We start from the raw sequence: 15,726 nt of genomic DNA, 5'->3' as shown, positions 1-15,726 counted from the left end.
TTCCACACTCCATCAAAGAGCTCACTCTCCATAGAAACAGAGCTTGTACCAGGAGGGAAGGGAAAGACCAGAACATGGAGTACTTTGATGCCTGCAATATGTGATCATCATGCCACTTAAATGGAATGAAATAAATCAGCTTAAATTTGGGTCTTGGGGTTTGATCATCATCATAATAGTAGGAGTAAGCATTGATATAGTACCTTAAGGTTTGTAAATCACTTTACAAATATCATTTCAATAATCTGCACAACAATTCTGGGAGGGAGATGTTATCATTATCCCCATTTTACTGATGGGGAAACTGAGTCAGACAGTGATCAAGTGACTTGCCTAGGGTCACAACAGCTAGTAAGTGTCTGAGGGAAGATTTGAACTCAGGTTTGTCTAGATTCCAAGCGCTGGGCTTTATCCATAGCACTACTTAGCTGCCTAATCATATAAATTACATTCTACAATAAACCTTTACTGTAAGGTTTCTTAACTTTTTGTGTGTAGTGTGTGTGTGTGTGTGTGTGTGTGTGTGTGTGTGTGTGAGATGAACTCCTTTGGCAATCTGGAGAAGCCTATGGATGCCTTCTCAGAGTAATGTTTTTAAATGTACAAAATAAAATATACAGGATTAAAAAGGAAGCCAATTATATTTAAAGTTTTATATATATATATACCATATATAGTTATATATACATGTAATAAATAACTACATTTATTTATATGCCATATTTATACATTATTGTATAGTGATATATATATGTGTATATGTGCATATGCTTATATGTGTGTGTACATAAATAAGTTCATATACCCTAGGTCAATAATCTCTGCAGTATACTGGGTTTTGGAAGGTCCATTCAAACTTTCCTTTCCCTTTCCCTTTCCTAAAACACTGGACATACTTTGAATGGATCAGTGGAAGCTGGAAAAGAAGACAGCCAAGAAAAAGGAACTAGGTTGAAGAGATTGTTAAAAGAATACGAAAACGGCAGAGGAGACATACTGGAAACAAGTCACCTCTACCACCCATCTAGCTTCTAATTTTTGAACTAGAAGTTGAAACAAATAACATTGAAACACATACACACCTTCCTTTTCATCCATTTTTGCAGGTCAGTAGTCTATTCTACAGACTCTCTTGGGAGCAAAAGTTCTATTTCCTTGAGATCTGGTTAATGTCATTAACATGAAGTGGAATCAATACCTCTTTGTAGCAAATTCATAGGTGAAATGTGGCTTTGAGAGTAGCAGCATCCTATTCTGACAATTTTGGCTGGGTGTGAATAGTGAGGAGATAATACTTTCTCTAAGCGCACAGTGCCACCAAAGACAGTGTCAAGGACAGAACATTGAGGAGGTGATACTTTCTCTCTCTAAGCACACAGTGCCCCAAAGACAGTATTGAGGTCAGAATGACTTCAGATGAAAATGACAATGGTCAGAGACATGTATGAAAATTCATCAAGTTCTGAGAAAAAGAGACATACGTTCATAAGATTTCAGAACTGGAAGAAAGCTTAAAGGTCACCTAGGTCAACCCCCTCCTTTGATAGATGAGGAAACTGGGTCTCAGAGTGTTGACATAGCCTCGTCTAAACCTAGTCAGTAACAAGGCCAAAGCTACAGTTTAAGGTGTCTTGTTTTTCCTTAAACCTTTGAGTCCAGGTCTCTCCCAATACATCACAAATATACAGACTCATTTTAATATTAGAGATTTGGAAAGAGGCACTAGATTGGAACTATTTTCTTAGCTATGCTAGTGATACGAGGATGACATAGATTAAAAAAAAAAGCATACAATGGAAACTGACTGAGATATAGCAAAAAAAAAAAGATTGTTCCAGCTACTAATAGGTTTTTCTTTTCTTTTCTTTTTTGTGGTTTGAGTATGTTTATACTTGGAACATATATAGACTTACTAAGTCTGGAAAGATAAACCACCTTACCCCAACACACACACACACACACACACACACACACACACACATACTTCAGACCCCCATCTGAAACTTCACAATTGGAACTCAGTAGTAAATTATGAAACTTCCAAATTCAAGTAACCCTCAGTGGAAATGAGTGATTCTGGAGATGACTTCTCAACCACTAGTCATACCTGATGGTTAGTCCTATCCACAGTGTTGGCAGTGGAGGGGTGGTCCCGAGTGTTTTGGCGAATTCGAGTTGAATTTTGTTGCTCGATGGTGGAGGAAGTAGGGATGCAGAACTCTCTGAAACATCTCTTGAAGTTTTCATCCAGGAATGCATAAAGGACTGGATTAAGGCAGCTGTTTGTATACCCTAGAGCAATGCAGAAGTGCCAGGACACAGTCTGGAAAGTAGTTTCAGGGATGGTGACCAAGGCTTTGATGATGACATAGATGTGAATGGGGGTCCAGCAGACTATGAACACGGCCACTACCACCAACACCATTCTGGTGATTCTTCTCAGGTTTCTATCCTTCTCTTTGGAGCCAGACAGCATGCGGACACTCTTGAGGCGTAAGATCATCAGGCCATAACACACAGTAATGATGAGGACGGGCATAATGAAGGCAAAAATGAAAACACAGATCTTCAGCAGGTTTTCCCAGTACCAAGTTGGATGGGAAAATGTGAGTGTGCAATCAATGGAACCTAGAACACAAGAATTTTAAAGAAGAATAAGCAATGGCATTGCTGACTTTCTTTGTTGGTTTTAATCATTGCCACAGCTGTTTATGGCTAAGGACCTTTGAACAAAAACTAAGGCTATGCTTACATATTATAATGAAGTGGCTTGCTTATCTGGATATTGCAGGAGAGATGTTTTGGTTTGAATTGTCTATGTCATGATTTTTCTTAGATATTCAAAGGATCTGTGATCTCAGTGACGCGGCTATTCTCTCCAGTGATTCAGCTTCCAACCCATCCATGCCCCTCAACCCTGTGTAAGTCTTGTTTATGTCTTCCCATAATTTTGGCACAGAGGTTCCAGCCAGGGGAGTCCTGGAGCTAGTTCCTACCATTCTCATGAAATGATTGGTAAAATTTCAATGTGAGCATTTGTACTTTGGAAAAAGCAGGACACTATAAATCAGGACTTGATTAATTGTTTTAGACTCAAGACAGTGATGAAAAAATGTTAATAATACAAATGAAACTTAGAAGTGTGGAATATGTCCTCGCACTGAGAGCCAGTTGTTAAACATTTGCAGCATCCCTGGTTCTAGCCAACATCGATAGGAGCCTTCTTGTTTTCTCTTAGCAATCATAATCAATCAAAATCCTGGTACCTGTTGTCTACAGACTTCCAGGCCACTCCTCTTCCTCTTTCCTTTCTTAGCTCACAGTGTCTCTCTCCTTCCCAACTCTTGCCTCATGCCAGGGGACTTCAACATACCTATTCACCCTCTCTCAAACACCCTAACCACTTAATTCCTCATTTCTCATGACCTAACTTCTGTTACACACAAAGATGGTCATACCATTAATCTTGACATCACCTACAAATTACCCACCTTAACATCCAAGAATTCTGAAATCCCCTTATCTGACCATAATCTTATAACTTTTCACCTCTCTCCTGCCTGCACCATGACCATCAATCTCTCAATGCTCAAGTCTCAAGACCAGGCCATCTCCTCTGCACTGGCCACTCTCTCTTATGTTCTCCATCTTGACCTACCGGTGAAACAATTCAACTCTCTCTTATCGGTCATTCTTGAATGAATCGGTCTTCAAGAATGAACCCTTATTCTCCCTATCATGTCACTGGTTATGTCCTACCAAGCCTTAGCCTTGGATTACCTCCACCATTTACCACCTTTACTCTTCAACACTTTACTTAATGAAAGTGGAGAAAGTGTTCTGACTTGATCCACTACAAATTTATGTTACACGACCTCAACTGAGCTCTCATTGCTGCCAAAACCTGCCTTATAACTCACTATCCCACTATCCCACTTTCCACAGCAGCTCTTCCAAACCTTTCCAGTCTTTCTCCCTCCCTTGACTCCCTTCTTCCTCCCCCACACTCGCAGCTGAGAAGCTTGCCTCGTATTTTACAGAAAAAACTTGAGGTCATTTGCCATGAGCTCTTTTTATCCTCTATCTACTATCTCACATCATCCATGTGTCTTCTGCCATTATCTTCTCCTTTACCCTTTCCTATCTCACACGCTGAGTGGTTTTACTCCTTACCAAGGCTAACCCCTCTTCCCGCTCAATAGATCCTATTCCATCTGGTATGCTCCAACAGATTTCCCCCTCTGTCATTCCCACTTTATCACTTATTTTCAATCTTTCCCTATTTACTGGCTCATTTCCTCCTGTCTATAAACATGCCCATGTTTCTATCACCCTGATGATAGACAAGTAATCCTCCCTTGATCCTTTCATCCTGCTTACTATCATCCTATATCTCTTCTATCCTTTGTGGCTAAACTTCTTGAAAAAGCTATCTACAATGGGTGCCTCCACTTTCCTCTCACTCTCTTCTTGACCCCTTATGACCTGGCTTCTAGTTTTATTATTCTATCAAAACTTCTTTCTCCAAAATTACTAACAATTTTTTTCTGGTGGCCTTTTCTCAGTGTTCATTTTTTAAACTTTTCTGTAGTCTTTGGTACTATTGATAAACTCTCCCTCCTTGATATTCTCTTCTTTCTAGATTTTTGAGACACCACTCTCTCCTGGCTCTCTTCTTACCTAACTGATCACTCCTAAGTCTCCTTTGCTAGATTCTTATCTAAATCACATCTTCTAACTATAGGTATCTCACAGAGTTCTGGCTTTGGCCTTCTTCTCCTCTCACTTTATATTACTTCACTTGGTACTCTTGACAGCTTCCATGGATCTAATTGCCATCGCAATGCTGATAGTTCTCAAATCTACCTATACGGCCCCAATCATTCTGCTGATCTTCAGTCTTGCAACTCCAACTACCTTTTTAGAAATCTCAAACAGGATGTCCAGTAGACATTTTAATCTTAACATGCCTAAAATTGAACCCATTATTTTTCTCCCTAAATCCTATCTCTCAACTTCCTATTACTGTAGAGGGCAACACTACTCTCCCAGTCTCTTAGGAGTCATCCTCAACTCCCGTCTTTTACCTCTCCCCTCCCACCATAGCCAACCTTTTGCTAATATCTGTTGATTCACTTTTGCATCATCTGTCAAATTCATTACCTTCTGTCCTCTTTCATTGCCATAACTCTGGTGCAGGCCCTCTGTCACCTGATGCATGGATTGTTGCAATAACCTGCTAGTGGGGCTGCCTGCTCATTTCTCCCCACTTTAGTCTATTCTCCATTCAACCACCAAAGTGATTTTCCTAAAACACAGTTCTAACCATATCACCTGTCTATTCAATAAACTCTAGTAGCTCGCTATCAACTCCAGGATCAAATATAAATTTCTCTATTTGGTATTTAAAGCTCCTCTTAACCTAGACCCTTCCTACCTCTCCAATCTACTTATACCTTACTCTCTTCCATGTACTTTTTGATCTAGTGTCACTGGCCTCTTTGTGGTTCCATGAACAAGACACTCCGTCTTTTGTCTTTGGACATTTCTTCTGGCTGTTCCCATGCCTGGAATTTTTTTCTTCTTCATCTCTATCTACTGGTTTACCTGGCCTCCTTTAAGGGGTGCTTAAATCACATCATCCACATGAAGCCTTTTCCATCCTCTCTAAATATCCTCTTAAAACATTTTCCATTATCTCTAGTGTTTTCCCTCTCTTGTTTATTTCCTGTTTATCCTCAGGAATGAAGAAAGCACATTTACCTTTTCATATGCCAATGATTTTAAAAAAATTAAAGAAAATCTTTTGTCCCAAATCCCTTTTGGACTCTTGCCAACCAAGAAGTAAATAAATTTCTATGATATCTCATTCTGATGGCCCATGTGCTTCATTGACATCCATATGATATCACAAAAATGAGAATGCCACCAGCTCGTTGGTTGGATCCCCTATAGTGGGTTTATAGGAGGACATGGACAATAATTATTCATGATTGGTGAACATGAATCAGTTGTAACCTATAGAAGGGAAGACCTATTATCAACCAGGCTACAGTTTTACTAGAATATTGGATTTCCCTTGAATGCTGTCTTTGGGCTGGATCTTTGATTTTATAGGCACAGGAAAAAAAAAAAAAGGATGTGAACATTTCTTCTGCCAATACGAGTTGGCTATTAATCTGTAAATTAGAGTCTTAGAGAGTTGTCTAGGACACTGAAAAATTAAGTGACTTCCTTGTGGTCACAAAGCTAGCCTATGTTACAGGCAGGGATTAAATCTAAGTCTTCCTAAATTCAGGGTTGGCCTCCTCTCTTCTACATCATCTTGCCTATCAGAGAATTAGAGGAAGTACACAAAACTACACATGGATCAAAGCATGTTGCCACTTCCAAATTCTGCTTTAATCAACTCTGCCCACATTTTATATTGCACCTCCACCCTCCAAACCATTACCAACCTTGCCTGTATTTTGTGGTTGCCATGAACATGACTGGCAGACCTATGGCTGAGGAAAGTATCCAGTTGCAGACATTGACAATTTTGGCATTTCGAGGAGTACGGAAATCCAGGGCCTTGACTGGGTGGCAGACGGCGATGTAGCGATCGACACTCATAGTGCAGAGAGTAAAGATGCTGGTGAACATGTTATAGTAGTCTATGGAGATTACAATCTTGCAAAGGATTGTGCCAAAGGGCCAGGTGCCCATCAAGTAGTTGACACTTTGGAAGGGCAGTGTGCTAGTTGCTAGCGCATCTGCGAGGGCTAAATTGAAAATGTAGATGTTGGTGGCTGTCTTCATCTTGGTGTACCTGGAAGATGAAGGAAGAATTGTCATAGATTCAGTGAAATAACCAAAAGTAATTGAACAAAAAAACTAGTTTCATTGTAAGTGCAAAGAGTACATCTTGCATTATTCTTGGTTATAAGGCAGCTAGGTGGTTTAGTGGACAAAGCGTCAGTTTTCAAATCAAGAAGACCTAAATTTGAATCGGGCCTTGCTCTCTTACTATGGGACCCGGCCAAGACACTTAACTTCTGTCTCCCTCAGCTTCCTCATCTTTAAAATGGGAATAATAATAGCACTTATCTCCCAGGATTGTTGTGAGGATCAGAGGAGAAAACAGCTATAAAGTGCTTTACAAACCTTAAAGCACTATATAAATGCTAGTTATTATTATTATAATAACATTTTCATAGGCTGATAGACTCAAGAATCTTAGATCTAGGGGGGACCTTAGAGATAATCTGGCCTAATGCTTTCATTTACAGATAAAGAAATTGAGGCCTAGAAAGAATTAATGATTTGTTCTAATGTATGTTTGTGTGTGTAAAAAATTCTATTTCATACACATAGACTAATAATTATAATTTTCTTATATAACATTTAAAATTTATATATCTTCGCATAGAATAAAGTTATGGATAAAACAAGGCAGCTGAAGCTCACGCATGGTTTGTAATCTAATCTAAATATTTCAGAGATTACCTGGAAAGATTAAATGACGTTAACTGAATCTCACTGGCAGAAGTTCACCAAATTTTGGTAAGAATTCTTCCCCTAGGATTTTTGTTCTAATTATCAGGAACCCTCTAAAAACCTTCAGTGGTAAGGTAATATTGAAAAAAAAAATTGTATTGAACTGATTCTATGACAAAAATAGTGAATCCATGAAGCAAATATTTGGATTAGCTAGACTGGAAAGCCAATGTAAATACAATAATAGCTATTATTTGTATGGCACTTTAAAGTTTGCAAAGTGATTTACTTTCGCTATCTCATTTGATTCTCATCCCAACTCTGTGAAGTAGAGGCTGTTAATTATCCCTATTGTAGAGATGTTGAAACTGAAGCTGAGGGAGGTTACTACTGGTGTCCCACTGCTGGAAAGTGTCTAAGGCAGTATTTGAATTGGAATCTCCCTGACTCCATGTCCAATGCTTATTCTCTGTGACACCTAACTTCCTAGAATAGGAAAAGATCCTATGCTTCCCTAGGTATTTGAACTTACTCCATTCCAACCTGTTCATGACTTAGTAGATAAATCCTATTGAATTGCCTGAAGCACATAGAGATTAAGGGTTCTTCTTAGGGTAATATAGCTAGTATATTTCCGAATGGGTTAAGAACCCAGGACTTCTTTGACCCCGAGATCTAAACTTTCATCATTACCTCAGGTAATTTCTTCAGAAATTAATCTTTCATAAAGAAAAATTAGGGAGTAAAATTGTCTTTAACTTGATTAGCTAGAGCATTTTTATTTCTTTGAGGTTTTAAAAAAATAACCAAATGAGGAACACAATTTTGAAGAGTTTTTTAGTTAAAAAGAAATTGTCTGTGTGGCTTTAAGCTTTGATATCACTGGCCTTGATCAGACGCAGGTTTTAATGATGTTTCTGAGCAGAAGAGACAAGAACACTATTGCTAGGTAGCCATTCATTATAGATACGGCTGGTCTGAAGACTTCCCTGCTGCATTAGTCACTTTTCTACCAAGCTGAATCTACATTTTATACTTTATCTTTATCTATAATAGAGTGTTTTATGTTAAATATCAGCTCCTTCACTGTCAGCTTGGTGACTCATCGCAACACATCTTAGCCTGTTCTCTTATCTTGGAATTCAGTGCTTCTTGCTGCATAGTTATTTAATTTTTTTTAAAAATCATTTTCTCCTTCACTGAGATGAAGTTGAACAAAATTAGGTTCTTCGTCCTCTGTGTCATGCAAAGAAAATTGCACATTTATCTGCTGAAATTATCCTGATTGGTATTAAAAAATAACTAAGGCATTGCTTAATTTTTTTTCATTTAAAGCCAAACAGCTCTTTTCAGAAGTAACTCAAGTTTTTTTTTCTTCTCTCAATTACTCACAAATTGAGTCACTGGTCTTTGTCTACATAGCTGAAATATAATCAGTCGTGCTTCAGAGATTCAGTCTTTCTAATTCTCTGAGGCTTATTAAGCAGGCCTTGGGAGGGTAGGGTGTATACCTCAACAACTCCTTCCCTAGACTCATAAGCAATGAGGTGGCATAGTGGATATAATGCTGAACTTGGCCTAATAAAGATCTGAGTTTGAATCCCTATCAAAGACACTCCTTAGCTTATTAACTATGGGTCTGGGAAAATCATTTAACCTCTCTCAGTTTCCTCATCTGAAAGGTGGGGATAATAATAGCACCCACCTCCTAGGATTGTTGTGAAAATCAAATGAAATAATATTTGTAAAGCACTTTGCAAATCACAAAACAAAATAAAAACACAGCTGATCAGAACAGTGGACTCTTCCAATTATTTCTAGTCTTGCCATGGTTGTATGAACATGTTCACAATGGAATTATGTGTTCATATTGTGAAATGCTTGGCCAAGAGTGGAAGTCCCTTACTGTAGACTGAGTGGGAACCAACACTGTAGATCATATAATGGAGATTTGAGAGAAGGGAAGCATTAAATCAAGAAAGGAGTCTGATAGTGAAAGTGGGGGCCCTTGGGTGCTGTTGTGACTTGGATAATGTCCAGATCAATGTCCTGACACAAACCCAAAGTAATATGTGTCCGCAGTCAAGTTCCTAATCAAGGATATCATCATTAGAAATTGGCAGAGGATAGGTACTATTCTCAAAAATTTAAGTAACTTTGTCCTTGTAGTCACGGCATCTACATGAGTTTCCTTATTTTTCACCATGTTGAGTAGCTCACAATTTTGAGTCAAGTTACTGGCAGACATAGAAAGTCACAGATGTGGACCTTTGATCAGTCAATCAGTTAATAAACACTTACTAAGTATTTCCTATGTGCCAGGCACTGTGATGAGTGCCAGAGCTCAGTCTGGGTCTCTATCCTTGGAATGTGTGGCCATAAATAATCTAAGGCCAGCCTTACACAAAATTGTTTTGTGGTAATGACCTGTCTTCATTTTGTACTCTGCACTTTCAGGGCTGCTCATTATAGAATTTTCCAATATTCTCTCTTAGGCAGTGGTCCATGGTCCTTCCTTCTCCTCACCCATAGTACCCCCTTTAAAGCTTAACTTGTCTGTTTTCCATCCTCATAAGAGCCTTGTTAGGTGACTGACGAGGTAAACCGATAAACTAATTCACACTAATGTGTACTTATCATGTAGTTCTCTAGGGTAATAAGTTTGATTTTTAATAAAGTCCCTCAACTCTAAGAATGAGTCCAATGGTCAGAATTTTGGGGACTGTGTTAGATGATGGGACACATTTTAGAGCATATTACATAAATAGTTAATCAACAAATTGATATGAAAGGCTGACTTTATATGCACATGTTTGATTGTAAGTGATCAGACTGGTTCTTGTAAAAATAATAATAATAATAATAATAATAATAATAACATTAAATGGATAATGAGTGGGCTTTGGAGCTAGGAAGACTTTGTTTAAAGGCTTTTCTCAAACATGTACTGGCTGTGCAAACCTGAGTAAGTAATTTAATATCTCAATGCTCCTAAGTAAATCTCTAAGATCATAAATTGCAGAATATGTGTCAACCCTCTCTGATAGGGAATTATACCAATGAAACCGCAGGTCTATTCACCTCCACCCCGCCAATTGTAGTGATAATAACAATAACTGTCATTTACATGGTGCTTTGCAGCTTCAACAGATGTTCTCTCACAATAATAGTAATAGTAGCTAGCATCCATATAGTACTTTAAGGTTTGCAAAGCATTTTACAAGTATAATTTTATTTCTCCCTCACAGCAACCCCGTGAGGTATTAGTACCCCCACTTTATAGTTGAGGAAACTGAGGCAAACAGAGGTTAAGTGGCTTGCCCAGGGTCACACAGCTATGAAGCATCTGAGTTTGGATTTGAAGTCAGGTCTTCCTGTCTCCAGGTTCAGAGTTCTATCTATGGCACTACCTTCTGAGGGATGTAATGCATCGTTCAACTGAAATTCCTCATTCCAAAGTTACCAGTTGGGGCGGAGCCAAGATGGCGGAGGGAAAGCAGTGACTGTCTTGAGCTCTCTCCCAAAGCCCTCCAAATACCTAAAAAAAAATGGCTCTAAACAAAGTTACCAGTGACCACTTAATTGCCCCCTACTTCTTGACTTCTTTGCAACCTTTGACACTATTGGTCACCTTCTCCTACTGGATACTCTTCTCTCTCTAGTTTTTTGGGACAATATTCTCTCCTAGTTCTCCTCCTACTTCTTTTTTTTTCTCCTCCTTCTCTTACCTCTCCTGAGCCTCCTTTTCTTGGTCTTTATCCTGGTCATATTCATTAACCATGGATGTTATCATAGACTCTGGGATTATAAACTTTGAGCTGATAAGGACCTTTGGCCCTAAGGCTCTGGCTTGAGCCCTTTTTCTTTTCTATTTGATACTACATTGATTGATGACCTCATCAACTCCCACGGTTCAACTCATTTCAGTGCAGATTATTGATTCCTAAATCCATGAATCTATCCCTAATCTTTCTCCTTAGCAACCAGTACCATATCACCTACTGCCTTTTAGATATCTCAAACTGGATTCTTCTTAGGCTTCTCAAACTAAAAAACAGAACTTAATACCTTTTCCTCAACTTTCCTATTACTATATAGGGTACCCCAATTCTTCTAGTCACCCAGACTTGCAAGTATATCATCATCCTTAACTCCTCACCAGTACTCATCAGACATAGCCAATTCATTGCTAAATTGTGTCATTGTTATCTTCCCAGTATCTCTCAAATATGTCCACTATTTTCTATACATATATATGTATATATACATACATATATACGTACATACAAATATATATATATAGATAGATAGATAGATATACACACACACTTATAGATACATGTTGTGTCCACCAATTGAATGTAAGCTCCTTGGGAGCAGCAACTATTTCATGATATTTCTAACATCTAGGACAGTGCCTGGTACACAGTAGGTGTTTAATAAATGTTTGTTGACTTCTTGATTAAGTGTTAACCAACATCCTTTAGCCCTCATCACCTTTCACTTGGGCTATTGCAGCATCCTTCTAATTGGTCTATCCGACTCAAATCTCTTCCCATTCTAATCTATCTTCAATTTAGCAGCTAATGATTTTCCTAAAGGACAAGGCTGACCGTGTCACACTACTCCATAGCCTGCAGTGTCTCCCTATTACCTATATGATAAAATATAAACTCTTGTTTGGCATTTAAAATCCTTCACAGTCTGATCCCTTCATACTTTTCCAGTCTTCTTATGCACACGTGTATATGTATCTTGTATTTACATTGTTATTTTACTGTTCTCTCTCCAAATAGAATTTGAGCTCCTTGAAAGCTCAAATTTTCGTCTTTCTTTTTATGCCTGGTGCTTAGCACAGTTCTTGGCATATGGTAAACACTTAAGAAAGCTTTGTTGACTGACTAACTATAAGAATTATCATTACTATTTTATAGACCAAACAGATAGTCCATGGAGGAGTGGGGGCCTTAGGATCCTAGAAGTATAACTTTTGAGCTGCCCTGGGAGACCAAAGAGTCCAATCTTCTCATTTTACAAAGGAAGAAGCTTAGGAAAAAGTGATTTTTTTCAAGGTCACAAGAGTAGGAAGCGACAGAACCCAGGTTCTCTAACTCAAAATCCAGCCCAGGCTTAAATCTAGATTCAGTGATCTTTCTGTTGCCTTTTTAGTGGACTTATTCTGACCTATGAAAAGAACAAAAAAAGCCTGTTCCAGACAGTTTTTTCCCTCAAAAGTTCCTTTTGAAATCTGCCTTTGAATTGACCATGAACTCTTTCTGACTCCAGAAATATAAATGCCTTTTGACTAAGGATGAACTTCTGAAAATTTTGTAAATGAGGGAAAAACTATTTTAGAACCCAGCTGGCCATTCAGAACAAGTTCTTTAAATAGCGTTGTCCCCTAGGTCTGGAATTCATTGTAAAAGTAGAAATGAATGAGAAATGCTGCAGGACACCTGTTCTACTTTGTACCCACTTTATTTTCTGTGCTGTTGTTGAGCCAGGACAGTCTAACTAATAATGTTTTGCAGATTTTCCCTATTGCTACTGAAAGGCAGGCTGTTTTTTTAGTTGAACTCACTAAGTATTTACTATGGGCGTGTGGACCATTATTTGTTCTGTACAATATGTCACTGAAATTTCTCACATCTGCCTCACATTTTATGCAGATTTCACCTCTTTAGAAAAAAACAAAACAAAACAAAGTACATCTCTGTTTTAAAATGGAGAATAAGAATGACAACATAGTTCCAAGAATTGTTGTTCATTTGTTTCAGATTCTTTGTGACCCTATTTAGAGTTTTATTGGCAATGATGGTGGAGTAGTTTATTTCCTTCTCCAGTTCATTTTACAGATGAGGAAACAGAGGTAAATGGAGTTAAGTGACTTGCCCAGGGTCACGCAGCCAGTAAGTGTTTGAGGTCAGATTTGAACTAAGGAAGATGAATCTTCCTTATGTCAGGGCCATTGCTTTATCCACTGCAACACCAAGCTGGCCTAGAGAATCCCTACTTAATGTCCAGGATTTGTGGGGCAGATCCAATTTAATGAAATTGTAGGAAATAAAATTGTAGGAAAATGTAGAGGGGAATATTAGTCAAATAAACACCTAGACTACTCTGTGGTTATCCACCCTGAAAACTGGGCTGTGAATATCCGACAAGAATAGGCTGTCCTTGGAACACTAATGAATTGTTGGTAGAGTCATGAACTGATCCAACCATTCTAGACAGCAATTTGTAATTATGCTCAAAAGGCTATAAGACTGTGCATATTCTTTTATCCAGCAAAACCACTAATAGGTCTGTATCCCAAAGAGATCATAAAAAAAGAAAAGGACCCATATGTACAAAAATATTTATAGCAGCTCTTTTTGTGATACCAAAGAATTGGAAATTGAAGGGATGCCCATCAATTGGGGAATGGCTGAACAAGTTGTGGCATATGAATGTAATGGAAAACTATTGTGCTATAAGAAATGATGAACAGGCAGACTTCAGAAAAACCTGGAAAGACTTATATGAACTGATGCTGAGTGAAGTGAGCAGAACCAGGAGAACATTGTACACAGTAACATTAATACTGTGCAATGATCAACTGGACTTGGTGTTCTCAGCAATACAGTAATCCAATTCTAAAAGATTCATGATGGAAAATGCCACATCCAGAGAATGAACTATGGATTCTGAATGCAGATAGAAGCATACTATTTTCACTTTTTTTTGTTTGTATTTTCTTTCTTGTAGTTTTCCCCTTTTGTTCTGATTCTCCTTTCACAACATGACTACATCACAACATGGAAAAAATATTTACTATGATTGTACATGTATAACCTATATCAGATTGCTTGCTGTCTTGGGGAGGGAGGGAGAAAAACTTAGAAATCAAAATCTTATAAAAGTGAATGTTGAAAGCTATCTCTATGTGTAATTGGAAAAAATAAAATATTATTAAGTGGGAAAAAAAGAAAACCATTTACCAATTGGATCACACACACACAAAAAATACAGGTTGTTCTACACAAAAGCCAGCCATTGAAGTAGTGGAAGCAGCTATGCAGTGTTAGTTTGGGATTGTCCCTCATCAGAATATTTTGCATTTACTTTATGCATGCCTATACATATCCAGGTTATCTGCCATGATAGAGCTTCTTCAGAGCAGCTGTTTTATTTTCGTATCTCCAGTGCTTTACATAGTGTCTGGGATACAGTAAGTGCTTAATAAATGCATGTTGACAAATTAATTGATTAAGAGAGTGGGTAGATAAATGCTTATGTTATGATTGAACAGGAGACATTTCACTTATTTCCATATCTCAGACCAAAAAATAAAGAGATCAGATTTCAGATAAGCCAATTAGTCTTATAGACAGGAGTATTACTATTATTTGGCCCTGTGGCTCTTGGTTGGAGGACTCAGAGGGAAGTTTAGACATCTAGAACAGGAAATGAAACAGAGAAATATCACTTTGTTATTAAGACTGACTGTGTATCTGTGCTTCTGCATCTCCCTCTTTCCTTATCTCCCCTTCACCTTCTCACACACTTTCACCCACAGAACTTGTTCAATAAACATTTATTAAGTGCTAACTATATGCCAGACATGGGGCTATTTAAAAAGACTTAAGTGGCCATCTATTCCGACAAATACTAGAAAATGAATTCACACTACAACATCCCTAAATGGTCATCCAGACTTTACTTAAAGACCTCCAATGAGTGGTATGCTAGTAAATATTTAACCTGGCTCTTTGGGAGGGGGGAATATATATATATATATGTATATTATAAGTCTAACCTGCATCATTAACATTTTCCCTATCATTTTCCTAAATCTAGACAACCAACAAAACAATAAATCAAGCACTAATTTGTAATGTTTGCTGCCAATTTACAAGGTGTTAATATATACACTGAAAATTTAACAATTAGCTGTCTTGAGCCTGTTTGAACTGACTCCAACATAGTCTTTCCTCCAATGGAGAGGTTATCTGGAAAAATATTACTCTTTCATAGTTAATGTAGGATATTTGACCACGTAGGACATAAAACAATAACATTAACTAACATTTATATAGTGCTTTAAAGTTCGCAAAGTATTTTAGAGATACTATCTCATTTTAATTGATCCTTATAGCAGCTAACATTTCTGTAGTGCTTTAAGATTTACAAAATGCATTACAAATAATATCTCATTTGATTGTCAGAATCACCATGGGAGGTAAGATAATAATCATCAATTGATTA

At 37.8% G+C, this 15,726-nt stretch overlaps 1 protein-coding gene across 1 annotated transcript in view; it reads right to left on the bottom strand.

Annotated features, from left to right (window-relative positions):
• Positions 1 to 2,101: 2,101 nt before the first annotated feature.
• Positions 2,102 to 15,726, bottom strand: part of LOC114031546 (mu-type opioid receptor) — a 45,354-nt gene continuing 31,729 nt past the window's right edge. Inside the window, exons 2-3 of the mRNA XM_027846691.1 lie at positions 6,459 to 6,811; positions 2,102 to 2,628 (exon numbers count right to left, since the gene is read on the bottom strand). Coding sequence (XP_027702492.1) covers positions 2,102 to 2,628; positions 6,459 to 6,811 — 880 coding nt within the window. The remainder of the gene's footprint in view (positions 2,629 to 6,458; positions 6,812 to 15,726) is intronic.

The sequence above is a fragment of the Vombatus ursinus genome, unplaced genomic scaffold (assembly GCF_900497805.2).
Source record: "Vombatus ursinus unplaced genomic scaffold, bare-nosed wombat genome assembly UNPS02015175.1, whole genome shotgun sequence".
Lineage (NCBI taxonomy): Eukaryota > Metazoa > Chordata > Mammalia > Diprotodontia > Vombatidae > Vombatus > Vombatus ursinus.
This window is presented reverse-complemented; position numbering and strand designations above follow the sequence as displayed.